The 25,652-nt window shown below is 43.3% G+C and overlaps 1 protein-coding gene across 2 annotated transcripts in view; it reads left to right on the top strand.

Moving 5' to 3' along the window:
* Positions 1 to 1,446: 1,446 nt before the first annotated feature.
* The window catches only part of TBXAS1 (thromboxane A synthase 1), a 190,096-nt gene continuing 165,890 nt past the window's right edge, over positions 1,447 to 25,652 (top strand). For both annotated transcript variants that reach the window (XM_054493971.2, XM_054493973.1), the window contains exon 1: positions 1,447 to 1,663. In XM_054493971.2, coding sequence (XP_054349946.1) covers positions 1,572 to 1,663 — 92 coding nt within the window. In that variant the 5' untranslated portion in view covers positions 1,447 to 1,571. The remainder of the gene's footprint in view (positions 1,664 to 25,652) is intronic.

Below are 25,652 nucleotides of genomic sequence, written 5' to 3' on the forward strand. Positions count from 1 at the left end.
GCTGAGAAATCTGCAATTCATCTGATTGGTTTTCCTTTACAGGTTACCTGGTTCTTCTGTCTCACAACTCTTAAGATTCTTTCCTTCGTCTCAACTCTGGATAACCTGATGACAATGTGCCTAGGCAAAGATCTTTTTACAATGAATTTCCCATGTGTTATTTGTACTTCTTGTATTTGGATGTCTAGGTCTCTAGCTAGGCTGCAGAAGTTTTCCTTGATTCTTCCCCCAAATATGTTTTCTAAGCTTTTAGAATTCTCTTCTTCCTCAGGAACACCAATTATTCTTAGGTATGGTCATTTAACATAATCCCAGACTTCTTGGAGGCTTTGTTCATATTTTCTTATTCTTCTTTCTCTGTCTTTGTTGGATTGGGTTAATTTGAAGACCTTGTCTTTGAGCTCTGATTTTCTTTCTTCTACTTGTTCAATTCTATTGCTGAGACTTTCCACAGCATTTCGCATTTGTAAAAGTGTGTCCAAAGTTTCCTGAATTTTCTGTTATTTTTTCTTTAAGCTGTCTATTTCATTGAATATTTCTCCCATTCAATACTGGGGGAGTGTGTTGGGAGAGGAAGGTCTCCCTTTCCCACTTCCGCAATTCGAGCACTCACAGTATTTGGAGTGTCTTCTGGGTCCTGCAGGAGCAGTCCAGTTCCTTCAGAGAGTCTGTGGCTCCTTTTGGGATTGCTGGTTTTTTCTTGCAGTTGATCTGGACTAAAATTCACCATGGAAGCCTCCAGATGCTGCTTTGTCTGGAGCTGCAATCTAGTCCTGCCACCCGTCCACTATGATCTCCTCCATCTCTCTGTCTACTTTAGTCAGATAAGCTCAAAGCTAGGACAAAGGACCCATATATGAGCCTACGGATCTGCCTTCAAACACTTCAGAAGCCCTCCAACTCACCGTGAGAACGCTGACCCCAATCGGGATCTTCGCTTTGCTCCAACAGCCAGACACTCAGAGAGGTCCTCAGACCCAGCAACTAATGGACTTGGTGGGATGGTTGTCCTCAAAGCAGCCAGCATTTTTATCAGGCTGGCGCCCAGTCATATTTTTCTGGGCTATTCAGAGTCTCTTGACATGTATCTTCACTTAACTGTGAATTTTAAAAATTAGAGATGGATGTAGATATAGATATAGATGTAGATATAGCCATAGAGATAGATATAGACATAGATAAAGATAGACATTTTGGAGAAGAGTCTCTCTTTGAAGACTTCCTCTCAGAGTACAAGTCCATGGTTACAACCATTTTGTTTCTCAGCAAACATGGGGAAGTTTGCTTTTCCTCTCTGAGGAAGTTAATATAAATGTTTATTGACAGTGCAGTCATCAAGGAATAAAGTTGCTGATTCATTCCTTTACACTGAAACCCTTTGTTGTGCCCTCCTCTTCCTTCCTCTTTATAGGGAGACACTCTGAGAAAGAGCACATCGTGGGGGCCCACTCCATGTGATGTTTGCTTAGTTGCCTGTTCCCTTTTCTACCTGCAGAGCACGGTTCCCATAAGGGCAGCGGGATCAGCCTCCTGTCTCATCTGGAAGACCACCACTCTGGGGTCTCAGAGGAATGATGGAAGCCTTGGGGTTTCTAAAATTGGAAGTGAATGGCCCCATGGTGACGGTGGCCCTGTCAGTGGCTCTCTTGGCCCTCCTGAAGTGGTAAGTGCAGCCAGCCCTAGGGACTGTGACAGCGTCAGCAGTCTCACCCTGGAGCCTTGCTGGTGCCATGGCGGGGTATGTGGGAGTGTGTTTTTCTTCTTTTCTAATCTAGCGGGAGTGAGTATTAACACAGCTTCAGAATTAAAAGCAAACAGCCAGGTTAATCTTTTGCTAAAATGCATGAGCTTGAAGTGTCAGGAAAGGCTGGTGATTCAGTGACTGAGAATGCTACACATAATTAAGTTTGAAAGAGATGGAAAAAGAAACAAATTGGAAAGGCATTAGGTTTGGGTAGAAGTATTTCCTCGAACCCCGTCATATCTCCTCACCTCATTTTTCTAAAATCCTCTGTCCTTGTTGGATTTACAGTGAATTCAGCCTCTTGGTTCACTTACATTCAAAACAAAACAAGACTTAGGAGCTGTTTGGCAAATGTGGGCCTCTTTGCGGGAAGTCATCGAGGGGGATTTCTGTAGGGTTAAGGACAAAGTGGTAGATCTAATTTCTCATATTTGATAGAAGGAGATGGATTCTGATGAACATAGTGTGTGCAGCTCTGACAAAATTTGAGACCCTGAAAGGATCTCAAACTTGAACTCCGAGTTGCTCCCCTGTGGTTTTGTTAATTCAACAGCAAATTTTCCTAAGCCTGACTCTGGTGTCTGTAGATCGAAGGCCTCATAATATGCTACATTTATGCATATTCACCCTGTCAGTTAAACTTATTAGAGTTACCCATTCAATCAAAAGCACCTGGATTTAGATGGCTCTGGCTTTTGAAGGCAAAGTGAGTGGAAAAAATAATGGAGAACTGGAGTCCGAACAGAATTTTAATTTATGTTTTCGGTAGTAATAAAGCCTTCTCTAGATTAATAACTGGGAAAGCACTTTGAAAAGCATCAAGCATTATGCAAATGTGAGGTATTATTCTTTTGGAATTTGCATAGCTGAGAGTGGAATTCACGTTTGATGTTCTATGATGATGAAATTACTTCTTGGAAATTGGCTCTGAAACCCAGCCTCAGTCCCAGTGCTGTTTTTCTTTTTAACTGGTTTAATTATTTTTTTTGAACTTTTTTATCTCATTGTAGCTTATCTTGGATTGAAACTGGCCACATGTAAAACCAAGAGCAAATGGTAGCTCCTTCCCTACCCCCAGCCCCCAATAATCCATCTTAATGTGTTTTTATGCTCAGGGAAGCCCGAAGCACAGTGTCTGACATGCAGAAAGTGCTTAGTCAATGTTAGCCACTATAATTAACTATCTATCATCTATGTAACCTAAAAGAAAATAAGTCTTTAGTGGTTTAGGTTTATTTTTAATTTCTTACTAATGTGCTTATTCATATTAATCTCATCAATAGCTATGCTCTGACTGTGGTTCTCAAAGTGGACACTTTTTTACATTTTTGTTTCAGTCTTTGTTGTGTCTGAGCCTCCAGCTCAGTGCCTGGCATGTAGGAACACCACACCATTCAGCAGGGCAGCTGTGTGTTTGCTGTCTATTCTTGGGCCATATTAATAACCGGTTCAAAGATGCAGAGATTAAGATAAATGTACCAAGCAGAAGTGGTAAATAGGAAGTGAGAGCTGACTTCTGTTTGTTATTGCAAAAATATTTATTAACCTGTTAATGTGTGCCCAGTCTGGAGGAGGCCCTGGTACAAGGTCAGGAAGCAGGAGATCTGGAGCAGGTGCCCAAGGCAGGGGAGACACAGAGGTTCTGGGGGTGAGCTCGATGTCCATACTGCAGGAGGAGCGGAGGCAGCAGGAGAGAGGTCGCGGCCCTGGCTCTGGTGCTTTTGGGTCCATCCCTTGATTCAGTGCAAGGGGAACCACCCTTGGGCTTTCAACCCTTCTGTTCCGGGTGAGACTCTAGTCAGCCACTAAGCAACAGCCACCAGCTTGAATGAGGCAAAGCCCCCTTCCTGCTTCATTCTCTTGAAAGGATATGTGTGGAAGAGACAGGGGTGCTTTTCCTCCAGTGAGAGGATTCACAGGCAAGGAAAGATGCAGGTGTAGAGACACTTGCAGGAGAAACTGGCAGGGGGAGTGAATTAAACACTGCAGCACATTAGTCTTTGCTTTAAGTGTTACATGTGCCATCCAGCCAGGTGAGATGGCAGCAGAGAACCTAAACCCTGAGAAGGTGAAATCAAATGGGCTGGGCACAGTGGCTCACGCCTGTAATCCCAGCACTTTGGGAGGCCAAGGCAGACAGATCACTTGAGGTCAGAAGTTCGAGACCAGCCTGGCCAACATGGTGAAACTCCATCTCTACTAAAAATACAAAAATTAGCTGGGCATGGCAGCAGGTGTCTGTAATCCCAGCTACTTGGGAGGCTGAAGCAGGAGAATCACTTCAACCTGGGAGGCAGAGGCTGCAGTGATCTGAGATCATGCCACTTCCCTCCAGCCTGGGTGACAAAGAAAGACTCTATTGCAAACAAAACAAAACAAAACAAAACAAAACAAAACAGAAGGATGGGAGGATGGAGGGGATCATGGTGGACAGGAGGCAGGACTAGATTGCAGCTCCAGACAAAGCAGCATCTGGAAGCTTCCATGGTGAATTTTAGCTCCAGATCAACTGCAAGAATAAACCAGCAATTCTGAGGGGACCCACAGACCCTCTGAAGGAAGCAGATTGCTCCTGCAGGACCCAGAAGACACCCCAAATACTGTGAGTGCCCCAACTGCGGGAGTGGGAAAGGGAGACCCTCCTCTCCCAACACACTCCCCCAATTTGAGTGGGAGAAACACTCAATGAAATAGATAGCTTAAAGAAAAAACAATCGAAAATTCAGGAAACTTTGGACACACTTTTAGAAATGTGAAATGCTCTGGAAAGTCTCAGCAATAGAATTGAACAAGTAGAAGAAGGAAATTCAGAGCTCAAAGACAAGGTCTTTGAATTAACCCAATCTAACAAAGACAAAGAAAAAAAATAAGAAAATATGAACAAAGCATCCAGGAAGTCTGGGATTATGTTAAATGACCAAACCTAAGAATAATTGGTGTTCCTGAGGAAGAAGAGAATTCTAAAAGCTTGGAAAATATATTTGGGGGAAGAATCAAGGAAAACTTCTGCAGCCTAGCTAGAGACCTAGACATCCAAATACAACAAGCACAAAGAACACATGGGAAATTCATCGCAAAAAGATCTTTGCCTAGGCACATTGTCAGCAGGTTATCCAAAGTTGAGACAAAGGAAAGAATCTTAAGAGTTGTGAGACAGAAGAACCAGGTAACCTATAAAGGAAAACCTATGAATTGCAGATTTCTCAGCAGAAACCCTGCAAGCTAGAAGGGATTGGGGCCCTGTCTTCCAGCTCCTCAAACAAATCAATTATCAGCCAAGAATTTTGTATCTAGTGAAACTAAGCATCATATATGAAGGAAAGATACAGTCATTTTCAGACAAACAAATGCTGAGAGAATTGCCATTACTAAGCCACCACTACAAGAACTGGTAAAAGGAGCTCCAAATCTTGAAACAAATCCTGGAAACACATCAAAACAGAACCTCTTTAAAGCATAAATCACACAGGACCTAGAAAACAAAAATACAAGCTAAAAAGCAAAAGCAAAAAACAACAACAACAAAAAACCAAAGTACAGAGGCAACAAAGAGCCTGATGAATGCAATGGTACCTCACATTTCAATAATAAGACTGAATGTAAATGGCCTAAATGTTCCACTTAAAAGATACAGAACTGGAGAACGGATAAGAACTCACCAACCAACGGTCTGCTGCCTTCAGGAGACTCACCTAACACATAAGGACTCACATAAACTTAAAGGGGTAGAAAAAGGCATTTCATGCAAATGGAAACCAAAAGCAAGTAGAGCAACGGTAGCTATTCTCATATCAGGCAAAACAAACCATAAAGCAACAGCAGTTAAAAGAGACAAAGAGGGGCCAGGTGTGGTGGCTAATGCCTGTAATCCCAGCACTTTGGATCACAAGGTCAGGAGTTCATGACCAGTGCGGCCAACACAGTGAAACCCCACCTCTAATAAAAATACAAAAAAAAAAAAAAATTAGAGGGGTATGGTGGTAGATGCCTGTAGTCCCAGCTACCTGGGAGGCTGAGGCAGGCGAATCACTTAAATCTGGGAGGTGGGGGTTGCAGTGAGCTGAGATTGCACCACTGCACTCCAGCCTGGGTGACACAGCAAGACTCTTTCTCAAAAAAAAAAAAAAAGAGAGAGACAAACAGGGACATTATAGAATGGTAAAAGGCGTTGTCCAACAGTAAAATATCACAATCTTAAACATATATGCATCTAAGACTGGAGCTTCCAAATTTACAAAACAATTACTAATAGGCCTAAGAAATGTGGTAGACAGCAACACAATAATAGTGGGGGACTTCAATATTCCACTGACAGCACTAGGCAGGTTAGCAAGACAGAAAGTCAGCAAAGAAACAATGGATTTAAACTATACCTTGGAACAAATAGACTTAACAGATATATACAGAACATTTCATCCAACAACCACAGAATAAACATTCTATTCAATATCATATGGAACTTTCTCCCAGATTGACTATATGATAGGCCATAAAACAAGCCTCAATAAATTTAAGAAAATTGAAATTGTATCAAGCAGTCTCTCAGACCACAACAGAATAAAACTGGAAATCAACTCCAAAAGGAACCTTCAAAACCATGCAAACACATGGAAATTGTTAAATAACCTGTTCCTGAATGAGTATTGGGTAAAAAACAAAATCAAGATGGAAATTAAAAAATTCTTCTAACTGAATGACAATAATGACACAACCTATCAAAACCTCTGGGATACAGCTAAGGCAGTGCTAAGAGGAAAGTTCATAGCCCTAAACACCTACATCAAAAAGTCTGAAAGAGCACAAATGGACAATCTAAGGTCACACCTCAAGGAACTAGAGAAATAGGAACAAACTGAACCCAAACCCAGTAGAAGAAAGGAAATAACCAAGATCAGAGCTGAACTAAATGAAATTGAAACACATACACACACACACACACACACACACACACACACACACAAAATAAAAGATAAATGAAACAAAAAACTGGTTCTTTGAAAAGATAAATAAAATTGATAGACCATTAGCAAGATTAACCAAGAAAAGAAGAGAGAAAATCCAAATACCTTCACTGAGAAATGCAACAGGAGATATTACAACTGACACCACTAAAATACAAAAGATCATTCAAGGCTACTATGAACACCTTCACGCACAAAAACTAAAAAACCTAGTTGAGATGGATAAATTCCTGGAAAAATACAATCCTCCTAGCTTAAATCAGGAAGCATTAGATACCCTGAACAGACCAATAACAAGCAGTGAGATTGAAATGGTAATTAAAAAATTACCAACAAAAAAAAGTCCAGGACCATAAGGATTCACAGCAGAATTCTACCAGACATTCAAAGAAGAATTGGTACCAATCCTTTTGACACTATTCCAGAAGATAGAGAAAGAAGGAACCCTCCCTAACTCATTCTATGAAGCCAGTATTACCCCAATACCAAAACTAGGAAAGGACACAACCAAAAAAGAAAACTACAGACCAATATCCTTGATGAACATAGATACTAAAATTCTTAATGAAATACTAGCTAACCAAATCCAACAACATATCGAAAAGATAATCCACCATGATCAAGTTGGTTTCATAACAGGGATGAAGGGATGGTTTAACATACAAAAGTCAATAAATGTGATACACCACATAAACAAAATTAAAAACAAAAATCATGTGATAATAGATGCAGAAAAAGCATTTGACAAAATCCAGCATCCCTTTATGATTAAAATTCTTAGCAAAGTCAGCATACAAGGGACATACCTTAATGTAATAAAAGCCATCTATCACAAACCCACAGCCAATGTAATACTGAATGGGGAAAAGTTGAAAGCATTCCCTCTGAGAATTGGAATAAGACAAGGATGTCCACTCTCACCACTCCTCTTCAACATAGTACTAGAAGTCCTAGCCAGAGCAATCAGACAAGAGAAAGAAATAAAGGGCATCCAAATTGCTAAAGAGGAAGTCAAACTGTCACTGTTTGCTGACAATACAATCGCTTACCTTGAAAACCCTCAGGCTTCCTCCAGAAAGCTCCTAGAACTGATAAAAGAATTCAGTAGTTTCCAGATGCAAGATTAACATCCACACATCAGTAGCTCTCCTATACACCAACAGTGACCAAGCAGAGAATCAAATAAAGAACTCAACCCGTTTTACAATAGCTGTAAAAATAAATAAATAAATAAATAAAATACTTAGGAACATACCTAACCAAAGAGTTGAAAAGCCTCTACAGGGAAAACTACAAAATGCTGCTGAAAGAAATCATAGATGACACAAACAAATGGAAACACATTCCATGTTCATGGATGAGTAGAATCAGTATTGTGAAAATGATCATACTGCCAAAAGCAATCTACAAATTCAATGCAATCCCCATCAAAATACCACCATCATTCTTCACAGAATTAGAAAAAACAATTCTAAAATTCATACAGAACCAAAAAAGAGCCTGCATAGCCAAAGCAAGACTAAGCAAACAGAACAAATCTGGAGGTGTCACATTACCTTATTTCAAACTATACTATAAGCCCATCATCACCCAAACAGCATGGTACTGGTATAAAAATAGGCACATAGACCAATGGAACCAAATAGAGAACCCACAAATAAACCCAAATACTTACAGTCAACAGATCTTCAACAAAGCAAACAAAAACATAAAGTGAGGAAAGGACACCTTTATCAACAAATGGTACTGGGATAATTGGCTAGCCACATGTAGGAGAATGAAACTGGATTCTCATTTCTCACTTTATTCAAAAATCAACTCAAGATGGGTTAAAGACTTAAACCTAAGACCTGAAGCTATACAAATTCTAGGTATAACATTGTAACAACCCTTCTAGACATTGGCTTAGGCAAGGATTTCATGACCAAGAACCCAAAAGCAAATGCAATAAAAACAAAGATAAAGAGCTGGGACCTAATCAAACTAAAGAGCTTCTGCATGGCAAAAGGAACAGTCGGCAGAGTAAACAGACAACCCAGAGTGGGAAGAAATCTTCACAATCTATACATCTGACCAAGGACTCACATCCAGACTCTACAATGAACTCAAACAAATCAGTAAGAAAATAACAAACAATTCCATCAAAAAGTGGGCTAAGAACATGAATAGACAGTTCTCAAAAGAAGGTATATATATATACCTTCTTTATATATATATAAATGGCCAACAAACATGAAAAAATGCTCAACAACACTAATGACAGGGAAATGCAAATCAAAACCACAATGTGATACCACCTTACTTCTGCAAGAATGGCCATAATCAAAAAATAAGAAAACAGTAGATGTTGGTAAGGATGCGGTGATCAGGGAACACTTCCACCCTGCTGGTGGGGATGTAAACTAGTACAGCCACTATGGAAAACAGTGTAGAGATTCCTTAAAGAACCAAAAGTAGAACTACCTACCATTTGATGCAGCAATTCCACTACTGGGTATCTACCCAAAGGAAAAGAAGTCTTTATTTGAAAAAGATACTTGAATATGCGTGTTCATAGCAGCACAACCCACAATTGCAAAATCATGGAACCAACCCAAATGCCCATCAATCAACAAGTGGATAAAGAAACAGTGGTATATGTATATGATGGAATACTATGCAGCCATAAAAAGGAATGACTTAACAGCATTTGCAGTGACCTGGATGAGATTGGAGACTATTATTCTAAGTGAAATAACTCAGGAATGGAAAACCAAACACCATATGTTCTCACTGATATGTGGGATCTAAGCTATGAGGATGCAAAGGCATAAGAACGATACAATGGACTTTGGGGACTTGGGGGGAAGTATGAGAGGTAGGCAAGGGATAAAAGACTGCCAATATGGTGCAGTGTATACTGTTTGGATGATGGGTGCACCAAAATCTCAGAAATCACCACTAGAGAACTTACTCATGTAACCAAATACCACCTGTATCCCAACAACTTATGGAAAAATAAAAAAACAAAAAAGCAAAAGGCACACCAAGGTTGCTTCTTGTGCTCTCAACCAGCCTGTGAGTTGTCTAAGGGCGAGGGCCAGGTCTCCTATCTCGTTACAGTTCTGGAATCTTCTGCCAATGGCAGGGATGCTCTGCTAGCATGTGGTTGAAGGTGGTAAAGTTAAGAAGTCCACATCCATCAGCCCCGCCCCAGGACTCACTGTGGGGCTCCTGCTCCTTCAGCGGGCCCCCTGTCGCTCTCTCCCCTACACCCTGGGCTGGGGTCAGAGCGACGCTGTTTGAGATGCTGTGAATGGTCCTTTGTTGCTGCATGAGGCCTCCTCTTTCCTTCAACTCCAAGCTCAGGGGTGCTTCCTCAGGGAAGTGTTTTCTGTTTCCAAAGGCACTTAGGAGCCCCCTCTCAGCATTACTTTTATCCCATCTCTGTCCCTCACAATACCTGGCACATAGTTGGTGCCTAATAAATGCTGACTGAAGGCTAATTCCAACCTCTAAGCTCTGCCTGCTGCTTTCTTCCTGTGGTTCTTCTCTTGGCCTTCACAGTTCCATAGAAATCTAAATTCTCTTGCCCATGTGACCCACTCCCTTTCCTGAAAGCTTGCTGTGTTTTCAGTTTGTGTCAATTTGCCATGCACTGTTCCAGTTGTTGCAGATGGACTGTTTTTGTATCCCTTCTTATCCTGTAGAGCAGACACCATGCCATGTACTTAATGCACACTTCTTAATTATTAGGTGTATGCGTGAATTTGGAAAAAAGACAAAAAAAAGTCTTTCATTTAAAAAGACACTGTTTCAAACTAGGCATAGTACACTTCGATCGTTTTCCCAAAACTGCACTGGACACCATTTTTCCATGATGATCATTTGATTTAAACTGACCAGTGTGTGGCTGAGCCCTGTGAACTGGGGCATCGGGGGATCAGGGCTGCACCACCAGGGCTGGAGATGGAGCTGGGGATAGAGACTGTATTAGGTGGAAGTACATGGAGCACATGCTAAGACGATTAACACACAAGATAACATATTTTAAAAACTAATTTTTTCCCATATAAAATGGTTTAAAATTCTTACTTCTGGAAGAGATTTGATGTACGAGAAATGAGTTGTATGAGTTGAACGTTGCTCGAGGCAACCGTTAAGTCCTAGCGTATTTAATCTTTCAAGCAACACCTAAAGACTGGCAGCTGGGTTCCTGTGGGGAGGATAAAGATTGCTTTATTCTTTAAGAACCAGTGTAAAGAAATAGCCCAGATAGCAATAGTGGATTTCTTTCTGGGATGGGGTTGTGGGTGATTTCTTTTCCCTTCTTTTAGTCTTTCTGCATCTTTTGTATTTCTTTAATGAGTGTGAATATTTAGCAAAAAAGAGAAATTTTACTAAAAAGAGTGGGAAACTGCTCCCTTCTAGTGGTGGAGGGGAAAGCAGTTTCATGCTTTAGGCGTGAGGTTTCGGGACTGTAGTCTAACTATTTCTTCCAGTGGAGTGGAATGCCTGAAACGATTTGGAGTAACAGGGCTGATGAAGCAGCGAGGAAGGTGAGTAGCTATCTAAGCAAGTATGTGAACACAGCCTGGAAGGGTACCAAGCTGCGCTTAAAGCTCAGGTACCAAGACCCAGAAGTACATAATCAATTCAACATCAAAAATAGGAAGTCAGGCTGGGTGTGGTGGTTTATGCGTGTAATCTCAGGGCTTTGAGAGGGCAAAGTGGGAGGATCACTTGAGCCCAGGAGTTTGAGACCAGCCTGGGCAACAAAGAGAGACCCTGCTTCTACCAAAAAAAAAAAAAAAAAAAAACAAATAAAAAATTAGCCAGGTGTGGTGGTGCAAGTCTGTAATCTCAGCTACTTGGGAGGCTGAGGTCGGAGGATCTCTTGAGCCCAGGAGGTTGAGGATACAATGAGCTGTGATTGCACCACTACACTCGCACTCCAGCCTGGGTGACAGGGAAAGATCCTGTCTGTAGTCCCAGCTACTTGGGAGGCTGAGGCAGCAGAATCACTTGAACCCAGAAGGCGGAGGTTGCAATGAGCCAAGATCACACCACTGCACTCCAGCCTGGGCAACAAGAGTGAAACTCTGTCTCAAAAAAAAAAAAAAAAAGGGGGAATTTCAGATACAGAGTGAGTTAGTGTTCTGATCAAGTCTCATTCTAAGACCGGTTTAAATTGAAATGTGATTGGTGATTATTAAGATTTAAGACTATCACAGATTATTAAGACTTAAGTTTACCACTATGCCTGGAAGTTCCTTTCCCAGAGAGTTTGTTCTACATGCGAGAACTGGACTCTAATTCTAGACCCACATCTACTCCAGACTATATTTAAAGGCACCATTGGGATGGAATATGGGAGCCAAGATGAGAAATCTGAAGAGGAAGAAGCCATGTAGGTATTCCCTGGCACAATGAGAGGTGAGCTCTGGAAAAGGTATCCCGCCTCCAGCATGTGGGGACTGAAGATCAATTTGCCCACCATTTCCCAACTTCGGTTCCTAAAAGTGTTTGGGAAATTAAGTCTAAATCAAGCCCTTCTTGGAGATTCATAGCATATCAAAGGCCCTGAAAGGTTCTTTAATAAAGAAACCTGTTCAGCTTTATTTAACCCAGTGTTTTCCCAACGTCTTTGCTAAAGTACTGCTGCATATGGCCGTGGTGGGTTGGGCAATCTAGACCTGCTGAGATGGTCCCTTGAAAAGGGCGTTCGGATGCGTTGGTAGCTGCACAACCAGTGGAAATGGAGGGGCCACAAAACGGAGGAATAAAACATTCAAATTGACCCTTTGCAAGCTCTGAGGTTCCAGGCTTGACGTCTTGTTTCCTTCAGGGCGCAGAAAATGTGGAGTCTAGTGAACAGAAGCAGGGCCCATGCGTAGGGGTGGTCCAGGTTTACACCAAAGAAAATGACTACTACCCACAGCTGGTTGGCAAGGTTGCAAGAGAGCGCCTCGGAGGTCATGAGTGTCCCTCACCATCCGTAGGAATTCCACAAAAGCCCTTGCTGCCAGGCATGAGCAGCTGGTACAGAAGGCCACCGAGTGCCTTCCCGATCTGGACTCCATGACTTCTATGCCTACTGGCGCTCTTGCATGGGCCAGTCTGTGCTGCCGCTCAGGAAAAGCAAGTCAGGTGCCATACCAGCGACCCAATGGCGGCTGCTACTTCTGCCTGGGCACCTCATCATCCCCAGCAGTAGTTCCTAGGTGTGAGGGTGGAGAGGAGCCCAGAAATACAGAAGCAGCATTTAGGGGCCTCATGGTAGCTTCATGCCTGACTCTCTTCTCTCCTCTTCCGGCCTGGCCTCTTGGCCTTTCTGGATCGCCAGCCAGTCAGACTCTACTTTGAGAAGCAGAAGGTCTTGGGCTGGGTCTTGAAATACAGGGAAGAATTGACTTGGCAGAGGAGAGGAAAGGGAAAATTTCAGGTGGAGAAGTATCCCAGGCAAAGGCAACATTAGAGTTTGTAACATTTGCTGGAACAAAACATTAGGAGTGTGAATAATGGACACAGTTTAGAAATACATTTTAAAGGCCGTGGATAATTTTCAGTGCCTCCAAGCATCTAGAGAGGGATACATGCTATTTCCCTTTTTTTATCTTTTTGTATTTTTGTCTAGGATATGATGGGTACTTCGATTTAATAACTCAGTGATGAGCTTGGAGATAAAATTGAGCCTGCTGTGAAAACTAGGTCTGTGGCTTCCTTGAGGACCATTTCTACAGAACATTATTTTTTTGTTTTCTCTCGCTTAAATGGTTATACACAATATCCCTCTCCTTCTCCTCACTTTATTGATTTTCCAGAATGAGAGTACGAGGTATGACTATAAAGTAACGTGACTGATTATTTTAGCATACACTCCAGTACTTATACAGCCAAATGAATTTTATGACCTTCAAAGGCATTTTCCTCATAGGCTAAACCCTTACTGCAGATATGCCACTATCAGAAAACACATTCTTAGCACTTTTTGTGGGAATGGTGCTTGGTGCCTAGATGCGGTCCTTTGAAAGCCCTCAAGGCAACACATCTTTGTGAAGAACAGATTGATTTTTTTTAAAACAGTCCATATTTTGGCAAATAGATGATTAAACAGAGTAATATTATTTGCAATTTTTAAAAAATGTGATTATAAAATAATACAGAGCTTGCAGAAGAGGTGTATGAACCAGTTCTGGAAGCCTGGGAATTTTGCTGAGGGGCCACAATCATTGGCATAGGAGTTGGTTTTTGGTTTTGGTTTTGTATTTTAAAGAAAACAATAGTAACAGTCTTAATATTTATGGTCATACCTTCTCTCATCTAGTAAGGAATTCAGGCTTCTGGTAGCATCTGTTTTGGGGGCAGAGATGAAAGAAGAATCTTATTTGTTGTATAAACAAAGCGAAACATCAGATTGATGTGTGTCCATTACTGAGCTGTGTGAGTGGGTGCTCAGCGCTGCCTTCCCAGGGAGGAAGTGACCCTCCCAGAAATAAAATGATTGAATGAACTCTTCCCCTACCCCTAGTGCCATAATAACAACAAACCTAACAACTATCGCTTACCACTGAAGGGAAGTACGCTGTCTATGGGAACCCTGGTAGCCTTACACGGACTTGTTTTTTGCTTGCCGGAATAACATGCATCTGGACATGGGAATGAGACTGGCGAGAAAGGGAGAGGGCAGATGCTCACACTGGTATTCGTTGGTGCTTCAATTACTAAGAGCCACATCTTTCCTGGTTTACCACAAATAGGTGCTGTTGAACAACTTCCTGGTGGATAGGGTTGGGGGTGTCAGCTGATAGGGGAGCCCTGGAGCCCTTGGCTCTCTCTGTTGCTTTCAGCCTCAGCCCTCAGTGCAGAGTTTGGCCCTGGCCCGCGCTGTGGGGCTCTCCTAAACCTCCGCTATGTCCTTGCAAAGGTGTGCTTCTTAGGTTTCGCTTGAGCAGTCAGCCAGTTCCTCAACACAATCTCAGAAAGAGGCGGGCCCCTTTTTTCCCCTCGAAGGTATCTAGAAAAAACTGTGTCAGAGATGATCTGAAAGCAAAGTCAAGCTCTACCAATAGTGGCTTCTGCCAATGCCTTGTTTCCCTGAGCACCGCACACAGATCCCCTGGGAGAGCAAGCGCCATACCCCCAAACCAGCAGCTGCCTCCACATTCTGATCTGAAAGGTGCCCTAAAGTCCTTGCATGTGCTTCCCTCCTTCCTGCACGGACATGCCTGTTCCCTCCAAGCTGCACAGCGCAGTCCCTGTTGCCTGAATGCTCTCCCCTCTTGGTTTAACTGAACTCCTGCCTAACCTTCAAAATCTTGTCTGAATGTCACTCTTCCATAAAGGTCTCCTCCACCAGGCCAGCCCTCAACCAGCCCTGCCTCCTGTGGACTCATCCTATCTCTCTGGCTATCTCGGCACTTATTACTTTACTTTATTTTATTGATTGATTGATTTAGAGATGGAGTCTCACTCTGTCACCCAGGCTGGAGTGCAGTGGCATAGTCTCAGCTCACTGCAACCTCCGCCTCCCAGGTTCAAGTGATTCTCCTGCCTCAGCCTCCTGAGTAGCTGGGGCTACAGGTGCATGCCACCACACCCAGCTAATCTTTGTATCTTTAGTAGAGATGGGATTTCATCATGTTGGCCAGTCTGGTCTCGAACTCCTGACCTCAGGTGATCCGCCCACCTCGGCCTCACAAAGTGCTGGGATTACAGGCATGAGCCACGGCACCCGGCCCACTTTATTTTATAGCTTATGTATGTGACCTATCTTCTTGGCTTGACTGTAAGTCCTTAAGGGCAGGGCCCACATCTTAAGCCGGTGAGTGCCCTCTACATAGTACCTGCTCAGTAAATGCTAATGATCATGATTACGCCTCTGGTAACCGAGATAGCAGCACTGTTTCCAAATGATTACTGTGACAATGTGTGTGTGTGTGCATGCCTGTGTATGGAAGAAGGTAGAATCAGTCTCCCCCTAATTGCACACTAGCGGTACTGTGTTCTTAGCACCTGGCAGAATGCCTTGCACAAGGCTTATTGAAAAGGGAAATAAATCTTGATTCATGCAATCATCGAATGCTGAAGGTTTTCTAGGCTGTGAGCTGGTTCTACCTCATTGGTGTGCTATGGATAACATTCCCATGAATTCAGATATATAGAGGAATTGCCCCATTTGAAATTGAAGAGCAAGACTGCAAAAGGAGGGGATGATGGAATGCAGGACCCAGCCACTTAGAATATGTAGTACATGGGGGTATGTAGAGCACTCAAAGTCTGAGTGGGGTATCCTGACACCAGACTAGGGGACAGGAGGCATCCAACAGCCAGCAGAGGCATCAAAGAACAGACACTTTCTCCTTCACTGTTCTATTGAGCACAAATCCCCACAGTTTGAAGCAATGGTATCTCAACTCTTCCCCACCATCCACTGATATGATTTTCCCCATAGATCCTGTGTTCTGTTGTCCCAGCAACAATGTATATTTAAGTAATGATTGATTAATTTTCCCATTTTAATTATTCAAAGGCAAGCTAATTGGAAAACTCTGCCAGTTGAGAATAGCTGATCAATGAGATAACCAGCATTAGTGTACCAAATTATAATTCTACTCCAAAGCAAAGAAACTCGACATTTTCGTTAACCTGCACAACCATCGCATTGTCAATAAATGCACAATTTACATTAGGCTCTTTGAAATTTTGAACATATCTCATGTACCCTCTTCCTACCTTCACAAATCAGTAGGCACCTGGGAACCCCAGGCTGTAAAGCAGTGAAGAGGGAGTGTAGTCAGTTGTACATTTAAGGATTTAACTCCATCTGTACACAGAGAGTGACCAAAATCAGTAGCATCATCTCATGATCTAAGAGCGTATCCAAGGAGATAATTGGGAGGTTCTCAGGAGAAGTGTGGCATTGTGGAAATCAGCCAGGCCTTTACAGTGTAGGGACAGACACACATTTTCCACTGGGTGATCTTGGGCCAGCCACTCCCTCCTTGCTCATTTCCTCATTGGTGAGAGAGGGCTGGGACACCTGCCTCTCAGCATTGGCACATTTTCCCCCTAGCCCCCCAGGCTATGCTGGGAATCAGCCGCACATCTTTCTTGGCTCTCACCCTAATGTTAACCCTCCACAGTCTGGCCAGTCTTGACTCCTAAGTGTTCCTCTCTCTATCTGCTTTGCTTCTGCTGCAGTTGAGGACTTCAAAATCACTCCTTGGCTGGAAATAGCCTTCCCACGGGTCTCCCTGCCTTCTATCTTGTGCTCCCCTAATTTGTCCTGCAACTGCAGCCTCCAGCTCACTGCTCCTCTGCATAAAACCCTTTCCTGGTCTTCCTGTCTAAGGAAGTGAGTGTTCCTGGCCTGGCTCCTGAAGCCCCCTCTGACCTGGTCCCCTGCCCCTCTGCAAGTTTAACTCTCCTCGCTTCTCACCTGGTGCCTGGTTCCCAGGTGCTCATAGCTCCTCCCGCACACCATGCAGTTGAGTGCCAATTTCTTTCCTTCTACCTGCGTGTCCTTCCCCCTTCATTTGGGTAAGAACTTCTCCAGGAGCCTCTTCTGCATCTTCTGGGTTCTTGCCCCAATGTACCTGGTACCTTCCCTGTCTCTCATCACTTACCTGGCTCCCCAAGGGCAGGATTGGTCCTTCCTCAGCTTTAGCTCAGTAATAGCTATTTCTGTTGAGTAATAGGCACCCGGTTACTTGTTGAACCAAACTGCGTTAGAAGAGATGATCTATAGGATTTTGTGTGGCATATGCATTGTTCTTTGCCACTATGGGTATCATCATAGAGAATTTCTATTAATTTCTGGCTGTGTGCCACTGCAACCAGCTTTCACCGCGACTTATCATATAACAAAATATCATTGAATTGAACTCTAATTTTTTTTTTTTTTTTTTTTAGACAGGGTCTTACTCTGTTGCCCAGACTGGAGTGCAGTGGCACAATCACAGCTCACTGCAGCCTCAATCTCCCCAGGCTTGGCGGATTCTCCCACCCCAGCCCCCTGAGTAGCTGGGACTACAAGCGAGCACCACCACACCGGGCTAATTTTTGTATTTTTTTGTAGAGACGGGGTTTCGCCATGTTGCCCAGGCTGGGAACTCTGGATCTTAATAAAATATTTTTTTCTTTAGAAGTCAGGCTAGGCTGGGCTGTGGGTTGAAGTTCATCTCTGTGCTATTTATGAAGGAAGGGATTGCTAACCAAAATCATTGTGCAAAGGTGACAGCTCAACCCATTTAGGAAAATAAACTACTCCCGAGCACTTCAGCAGCTTGCTAGTTTATCAACGATCCCTTGAAAACACTAAAAACACTTCACTCTTTCTGCCTTTCCACACTTTCTATAATGGCCCAGGGCTTAGGCTTTGAAATCAGATCTCCTGGATTCAGACTCTGGCTAGCCTTGTGACCTTAAGCAATAGATGTCAGGTCTCCGTGTCTCAGTTTCCCCATGTGTAAAATAGGGATACCAATAGTACCTACCTCTTAGCATGTTGGGAGGATTACATGAGTAAGAACATAAGGTGGAATTACAGCAGTGCATGGCACAGCTCAGTGTCAATAAACATTAGCCCTTAGTGTTATCTGATAACTGCACGCTTATATTCAACAAAAACTGCATAGACGCTGGGCAGCTAGATCTCTGTTTTTATTTTGTTTATCTAGTTATTTTGTAAACATCATTCTGAATTCTCACCTGATCCCCAGGAATGCATTGCAGTGAAAAGTGAGGCAAGGCGTACTTCAAACAAGTGGCCTCATTTTGAATAATCCTGGACTTATACCACTAGGTAGCTTTTGACCTTGAACAAGTGAAATGAAGTTTTAAAAATGCGTATTAGACTTAGTAGCTGAGGTGTCTTCAGGGGTGTTGGGGATGGTCACCGATGGTGTGGTGGGGACAGAGCCACAGTGCGGCAGGTTTAGAAATGATGGGGAAGGAGGGCAGATGAAAAGAAGACCGTGGGCTTTTCTTTGAAGAAGGTCAGAGATGTCAGCCACCTCTCTGAGCTTGATCACTTTTCCATACGGTCAAGCGGAGATAGTCAATCTCTCCCTGCCTCCTTGAAAAGGAGTATGAGGGCTTGTGAGCAATAAGCCTTACACCAATATATATTGCTATTAGTCTATTGATGGCATCTGTTTACCTCTCAGTTGTAGGTGCTTAAAAATTAAAGAAAATCTATTTCTTGAAAAGTGCACAATAAATCAAGCTTTAAACTCAATTTGCTTTCCAGAAATTTTTCAAATTTTCCCATGACAAAATTTACATTTATGTTCTGATTTTAACAGTAAGAGTACCATTCTAATTTTCATTTGGTCTTTGCTTCATTGGTTGACATTTGCCTTGCCCTTGGACTTGAGAACTTGAAGTATCAACGAGGCATAGCACATCAGTAAAGAAGCCCCGCTAAGCCATACTCTACTCTCTCCCGTTGACCAGACCTTTTGTTTCCTGCTCACTCTCATCCAAGCCCTTACCCACATCATTTTCAATGATGGTGTCACTGCAAATGTTTCTTTGCTGGTTCAATTCTCTCCTATCATAAAACAAACAACTGAGCCAGCCAACTAACCTACCAACTAACCAACCAACCAACCAACTCACTAACTGCCTCTTCTTTGACTCTACCCCAGGCACCATTCCACTTATCCTTCTCTTCCCAGCCTAGTGGCTTGAAAGAGGACTTTGTATTTGCTCACATTCTCACCTCCTATTTACCCCCAACCCCTGCAATAGGGTCTCTGTTCTATTCTCTATTGAAACGGCTTTCTTCAAGGCCACCAGTAAGTCTCTAGTACCTAAACTGAATTAACAGTTTCTAATCCTTCTCTTTCTTTGTCACTTTGCAATATTTGCTGTTTGTTTGTTTGTTTGTTTTGAAATAGGATCTTGCTCTGTCACCCATGCTGAAGTGCAGTGGTGCAATCATAGCTCACTGCAGCCTCAAACTTCTGACCTCAAGGTATGCTTTCACCTCAGCCTCTCAAGTAGCTAGAACTACGGACATGTGCCACCATGCCCAGTTAATTTTTAAATTTTTTGTAGAGGGAGGTCTTACTATATTTCCCAGGCTGGTCTCAAGCTCTTGGCCTCAAGTGACCCTCCTACTTCAGCTTTCCAAGTAGCTGGGACTACAGGTGCATGCAACTATCCCTGGCTAATTTTATGTTTTACTTACTTATTTTTTTTTTGTAAAGACAGGATTTTGCTATGTTGCCCAGGCTGGTCTTAAACTCCTGATCTCAAATGATCCTCCCACCTCAGCCTCCCAAAGCACTGGGATTACAGGCAAGAGCTACCATGCCTGGCCGCTTTGCAACATTTGATTCTGTTAATTTTGGGTATATGTCAAAGCTGTCAGTTATGTAGGGGTAGAAAAAAAGTTGTGCATCATTGATTATAATGCAATGGCCCCATTTTACAGATGTGAATATGGAGGTCCAGAGAAGTTACGTGATTTGATGTGTATTAGTCAGCTATTGTTGCAATAATGCTGTGTAGCAAACCACCCCAAGCTCATTGGCAAATGACAATGTTTATTTTTCTCATGGTCTGTATGTTCGCTGGGGTAGCTCTGTTCTAGTCTGACAGTGGGGTTTAGATCTGCTCCACATGTTTGTAATGGGACCCAGGCTGAAGAAAATATTAGGGAAGTGCTACTCCTGACAGGTCACAGGGATGCAAGAAATGTAAAATGAAACAGTAACATCTCTTGAGGCCTCAGCCTGGAAACTGCTAAGATAATTTCTGCCCACATTCTATTGGCTAAGCAATCCACATGCCCAAGTTTAACATTAATGGGGCAGGGAAGAAGACTCTGTCCACTGTAGCGGGAGGCACTGCACAGTCATGGAGCAAGGGGCATTGATGTAGAATTTTGATACAGATGGGGCATGAAGCATCAGGAGCAGTGATTCACTCTACCCCATGCTCCAAGATTACACAGCTGGATTCTGATCTTTGGCAAAGCAGAATCTAGGGGCCACAAGTGACAAGACAAAATAAAACCATAACAAAAACTAAATAAATGAACAAAAACTTAAAGTGAGTGGACATATTAACTTTTATTGTAAGTGAAAACAGTGACTCTCTGGGGAAAAAAACAACAGGCCAGGCATGGTGGCTCACACCTATAATTCTTTTGGGAGGCTCACTTTGGGAGGCTGAGGTAGGAGGATCACTTGAGCACAGGAATTCTCGAGACCAGCCTGGGCAACATAGGAAGTCTCTGTCTCTACAGAAAATACAACAATTAGCCGGATGTGGTGACATGCGTCTGTGGTCCCAGCTACTCAAGAGGCTGGGGTGAAAGGATCAATTGAGCCCAGGATGTGGACGTTGTAGTGAGCCAAGATCGCACCACTGCACTTCCAACAGCAAAGACCCTGTTCCCAAAAAAAAAAAAAAAAAAAAAAAAAAACCACCAAAAAACAGAAACAACAGATAGTGATGCAGAATTTGCCCGCTGAGACACTGACATGGTGGGTCATGGTGATCTTGCTTATGAAGTGATAACCTAGCTTCAAGAATGTTGAAGCAGGGTCCAGAGCTCAGTGTAGGGGCCAGGTTGGTCCTGGGCTGAACCTGTGGACGTACCTAGGAATTTCTAGCCAAATAAGCAATAGAGGGAAGGGTCTGACTGATGACAGAGCAGGAGCACACTCTAGGAAGGGCAAAGAATTGATCTGTGGGATGGGATGGGGTGGGGCCCTAAGATTTCAACTCCAGCCTGGAAAAGCGGGACTTAGGGAAGGCATGTCTGAAGTCCAGAAGACCAGGGGAAACCTGAATGCAGAAAGCGCAGCTTGCTCACCATGTCCTGAAATACAGCAACCAGGGGACACTGTTGTAGATTGTGAGCTGTACTGCTTAGGACAAATTCATTGTTCTATACTGGGCAGTAAATTTACGGATGTTGTTATGCCAAGAAAGGAACATGGCTGAAAACATAAATCGCTCCAGAATTGTTTTAAATATTCTTATGGGTGCTGGAGGTCCTCTGGTTTATTAAGGAAAAAATATGTTTATCTCTTGCCCTTCCGGAAACCACCCTTTGGTGCTGGCTAGTGGCTGTCAGAAGAAAGGGTGTATCCCTGTATCACAAGGGCTATTACACATGGTGAATTTAACTTGAGTTCTCAAAGATAAAAAGAGACACTTGTCTTGCCTCCATGCTGCTTCTCGTCCTGCACATTTGTCCACTCACCTCCAGTAAGTTGATCTGGAATCTGAACAGGGAGGTCTCTTGCAATCCAGAATCAGCCACAAAATCCCATTTCCTTTTTTCCAATAAAAAAGATGTGCTGACTGAAACAACTAAAATATAGACTAGTTAGTGTAATAACAATAAGTAGCAAAAACAAAATAGAAAAACAAAGCACAACATGAAAAAAGAAGTTTTTGAATTAGTGTCTTCTTTCATCAAGGTCAGTTTCTCTCCATCTCACATCCTCTGTGACCCTAGGGTGGTGTGGAAGATCCTTCCCCACCCACACCCACACATGGGGTATTATTTGGGCTTTTTCCAGGGACTTCTGCCAGTTCTGATGGTCTTTGCACTGGGCTGAGTAGTGTCCCCCGCCCCCAAATTCATGTCCATTAGAACCTCTGAATGTGACCTGATTTGGAAATAGGGTCTTTGCAGAGGTAATCAAGTTAAGATGAGGTCCTACTGGATGACAGTGGTCCCTAATCCAGTGACTGGCGTCCTTATAAGAAAAGTGAAATTTGGATGCTGAGATGGACAGAGGGAGGACGATATTTAGATATAGTCACACAGGTGAGAACACTGTGTGATGACCAAGGCAGAGATTAGAGGGATGCATCTACAAGCCAAAGACCTTGGATTGCCAGCAACTACCAGGAGATGGACAGAGGCAAGGAAGGACCCTCCCTTCGTGTCTTCAGAGGGAGCATGGCCCTGCTGATGCCTTGATTTCAGAATTCTGAACTCCAGAATGATGAGAGGATAATTTCTGTTGTTTTAAGCCACCGGGTTTGTGGCAATTGGTTAGAGAAGCCCTGGGAAACTAGTCTGGTCTCCTTGTCCCCGTTGGCCTTACTGAGCCAAAGCATCCCATTGCATCATGTTTGTTACTGTAACCCCCAAATCTTTTCCTTGACCTAACTCTTAGCAAGTTTAGCCACTGGCCTTTGATCATCTTTTAGCTGCAATAATCTTCACTTGACAGACAAGCCAGAGGCCTGGCTGGAGGCTCAGGCCCTTCATTCAGACAGTTCAGGAGGCCTGGATTGTAGCTGGGCCAGTTCCTGTGACTGGGCTCTAAGTCTCAGTTTCCCCATCTGTATAATGCACACAACAGGGATGTTGGTAGAGATTACAGGACATGATGTTTATAAAGTGTGTTTATAATTTTATTTTGTGGGTCAGTACAATGCCTGACCCATACATAGCAAGTGCTTAATAATAAATGTTAGCTATTATTAAACATACAGTTTTCTGAAATCTTTAAATCCATTTTTATCCACCCCAGGGTGAAGTTTCCCTGATTTTTCTTTTCCAGCAAAAGCATGGCAGATCCTATCTACTCTCTCAGTGATGCACAATGACATCTTGGCTAGTGCCTGACACAGAGTAGGCACTAAATATATTTTTATGGAATAAAGAATGGAACAACTACATTGTTTCAATATCTAATCAAAGGAGGAAATAGCTTACAGATTTTATGAGGCTTAGTAACCAGCTTGATACGCCCAAGGTGAAACTTTGGAAAAGGATGTAATTTCACCACATTTGTTCACAATAGGGCACAGGTGATGTGGTAGACAGCCTCCAAGAGGGCCCTCCGGATCCCTGCCCTGGAATTCACACCCTTGCATAGCTCCCTCCCCCATTGTACCAGGGTCAGTTAGCATGACCAGTGGAATACAGCAGAGGTGATGGTGTTATCACTTCCAAGATTTGATTATTGGAGACTGGGGTTTCCATCTTGGGCTCGCTCTCTCCCTTGGATTGCTTACTTTGGGTAAGTCAGCAGCCATGTTGAGCAGCCCTATAGGGAGAGGCTCATATGGCAAAGCCAGCTACAGCTCCATAAGCAAGCATGGACACCATTCTCCAGCTTGACCCTGAACCCAAAGCACCTAGCTGATCTGCTCGCAGACTCCTGACCCTCAGAATCTGTGAGATAATGAATGTTTGTTGTCTTCAGTCACTTAGGTCTGGGGGCAATTTTTGACACAGCAGTAGATAACTAATATAGGTGCTGAGATAGGAATGGCGGGGACCAGCCAGGGCCAGGACTGAGGACTCTAATAATGGAAGGGATTATAAGTTGCAGGGAGCAGGCAAGAGGCCAAACCCAGAAAAGTGGGCTGTTCGGAAGGTCAGGCAGGTTCTGTGGGTCTCCACCTGTGGCTCTGTTCCAGAACCCAGAGAGGTGACAGCCAGAACCAAACACACTGATGAACAACGGGCACTGAGAGTCAGGGCTCTTGGACTGGAACTCTTGCCTTTTGACTTTGTCCTGTGCAATTTCCAGCTAGACCCACAACTGATCATTGTAGCTAAGAGATGATCAAATGTCAGTGGCTAAACTTGCTAAGAATTAGGTCAAGACAAAGATCTGGGGGATTACAGGAACAAACATGATGCAAGGGGATTATAAATATTTTTTTGAAACACTTACAATATTCTTTTGTTACTTTGAGTTACCCAAGCTCTTTAAATTGTCTGCCAAGCTCAAAGACTAAATTGGTATTTCCCAGGCCTTTTGGACGGGTCATAGTGCAATAGAAAGGTGGAAGTATTGGCTGGGTTTATGAAGACATAACTTCTTATCCAATTGGCAAACATTTTTAAAATGCCTATTCGGCTGGGTACAAAAGAACCTAGAATTATTCTGAGCACCCACTACCAGTGCTCAATGCCCCTGTGTACCAACCTTGGCTACTCCAATACACACACACACACACACACACACACACACACACACACACACACACAGTTGGCCAAAGAAGCAACCTATCTGCTCTGCACAAGCCAGGTCTTCACTTTACTGAAGCCCCAGCTGACCCCTCTGGGCTCAAACTTTACTGAAGTGAAGACCTGGCCTGTGAAGAGGAGGTAACGACAGATTTATCTGCCCTTATTTCGAGTCTTGAAGCCCTGTTGACTTAGTGGTTAATCTGATCAACTGATTTGAACCCTGGGGATAGAGTCCTGTAAAATGGCATCTGCCTTTTCACAGGGGACTCAGAGCCCTTAACCCACAGACTTGAACAAAGAGCGGCTTTTCACATCTCCCGTCTTACAGATAGGTTGGATTCTGGGCAACTGGCTGCTCTGCAAATGCAAAGTGAGAGACAGTAGGGCCTGGTAATGGAGAGCACAGACTCCAGAGCCAGAGAGCCTGGGTTCAAATCTTAGCTGTGCTACTCACTAGCAGTGTGACCTTGGGCCACTTACTTAATCTCTCTGAGCCTCAGTGTTCTCATCTGCAAAACGGAGATAATAATAACAGCATGTTCCACACAGAATGTGGGGAGGAGTAAATGAACTCATATGTGGGAAGCACTTAGCCGGGCTCCTGGCTCGCAGGAAGCATCCTGTAACTGTTTCCTTCTATTACGCAGGATCCAGAGGCAGGGGCAGCCCCAGCTGACCCCTCTGGGCTCTAATTTAACTATCTGTTGGGGTTCACCGGAGGCAGATGTCCCTCTTTCACCACAAGTCTCAAGGGTTCTTTAAGGACTTCATAAAAACAAAGGATTAACTGCAGATGACTAAGCCCACATGATGGAAACAGAATCAGGTACAGTAAATAATGAACGTAGACAGGATTAGATTCCTACAAACAATACACTGTGTTCTCCTGCTCTTCATTGGCAATCATCCCCAGTAGGGAATCAGTGGAACTCTTTGAGTGGCCAAGGAAAACATCTCCATGTGCCCGGGATAGCCTGGGTGGGCTCCTGGAGGAGGCAGC

The sequence above is a fragment of the Pongo pygmaeus genome, chromosome 6, assembly GCF_028885625.2.
Source record: "Pongo pygmaeus isolate AG05252 chromosome 6, NHGRI_mPonPyg2-v2.0_pri, whole genome shotgun sequence".
Lineage (NCBI taxonomy): Eukaryota > Metazoa > Chordata > Mammalia > Primates > Hominidae > Pongo > Pongo pygmaeus.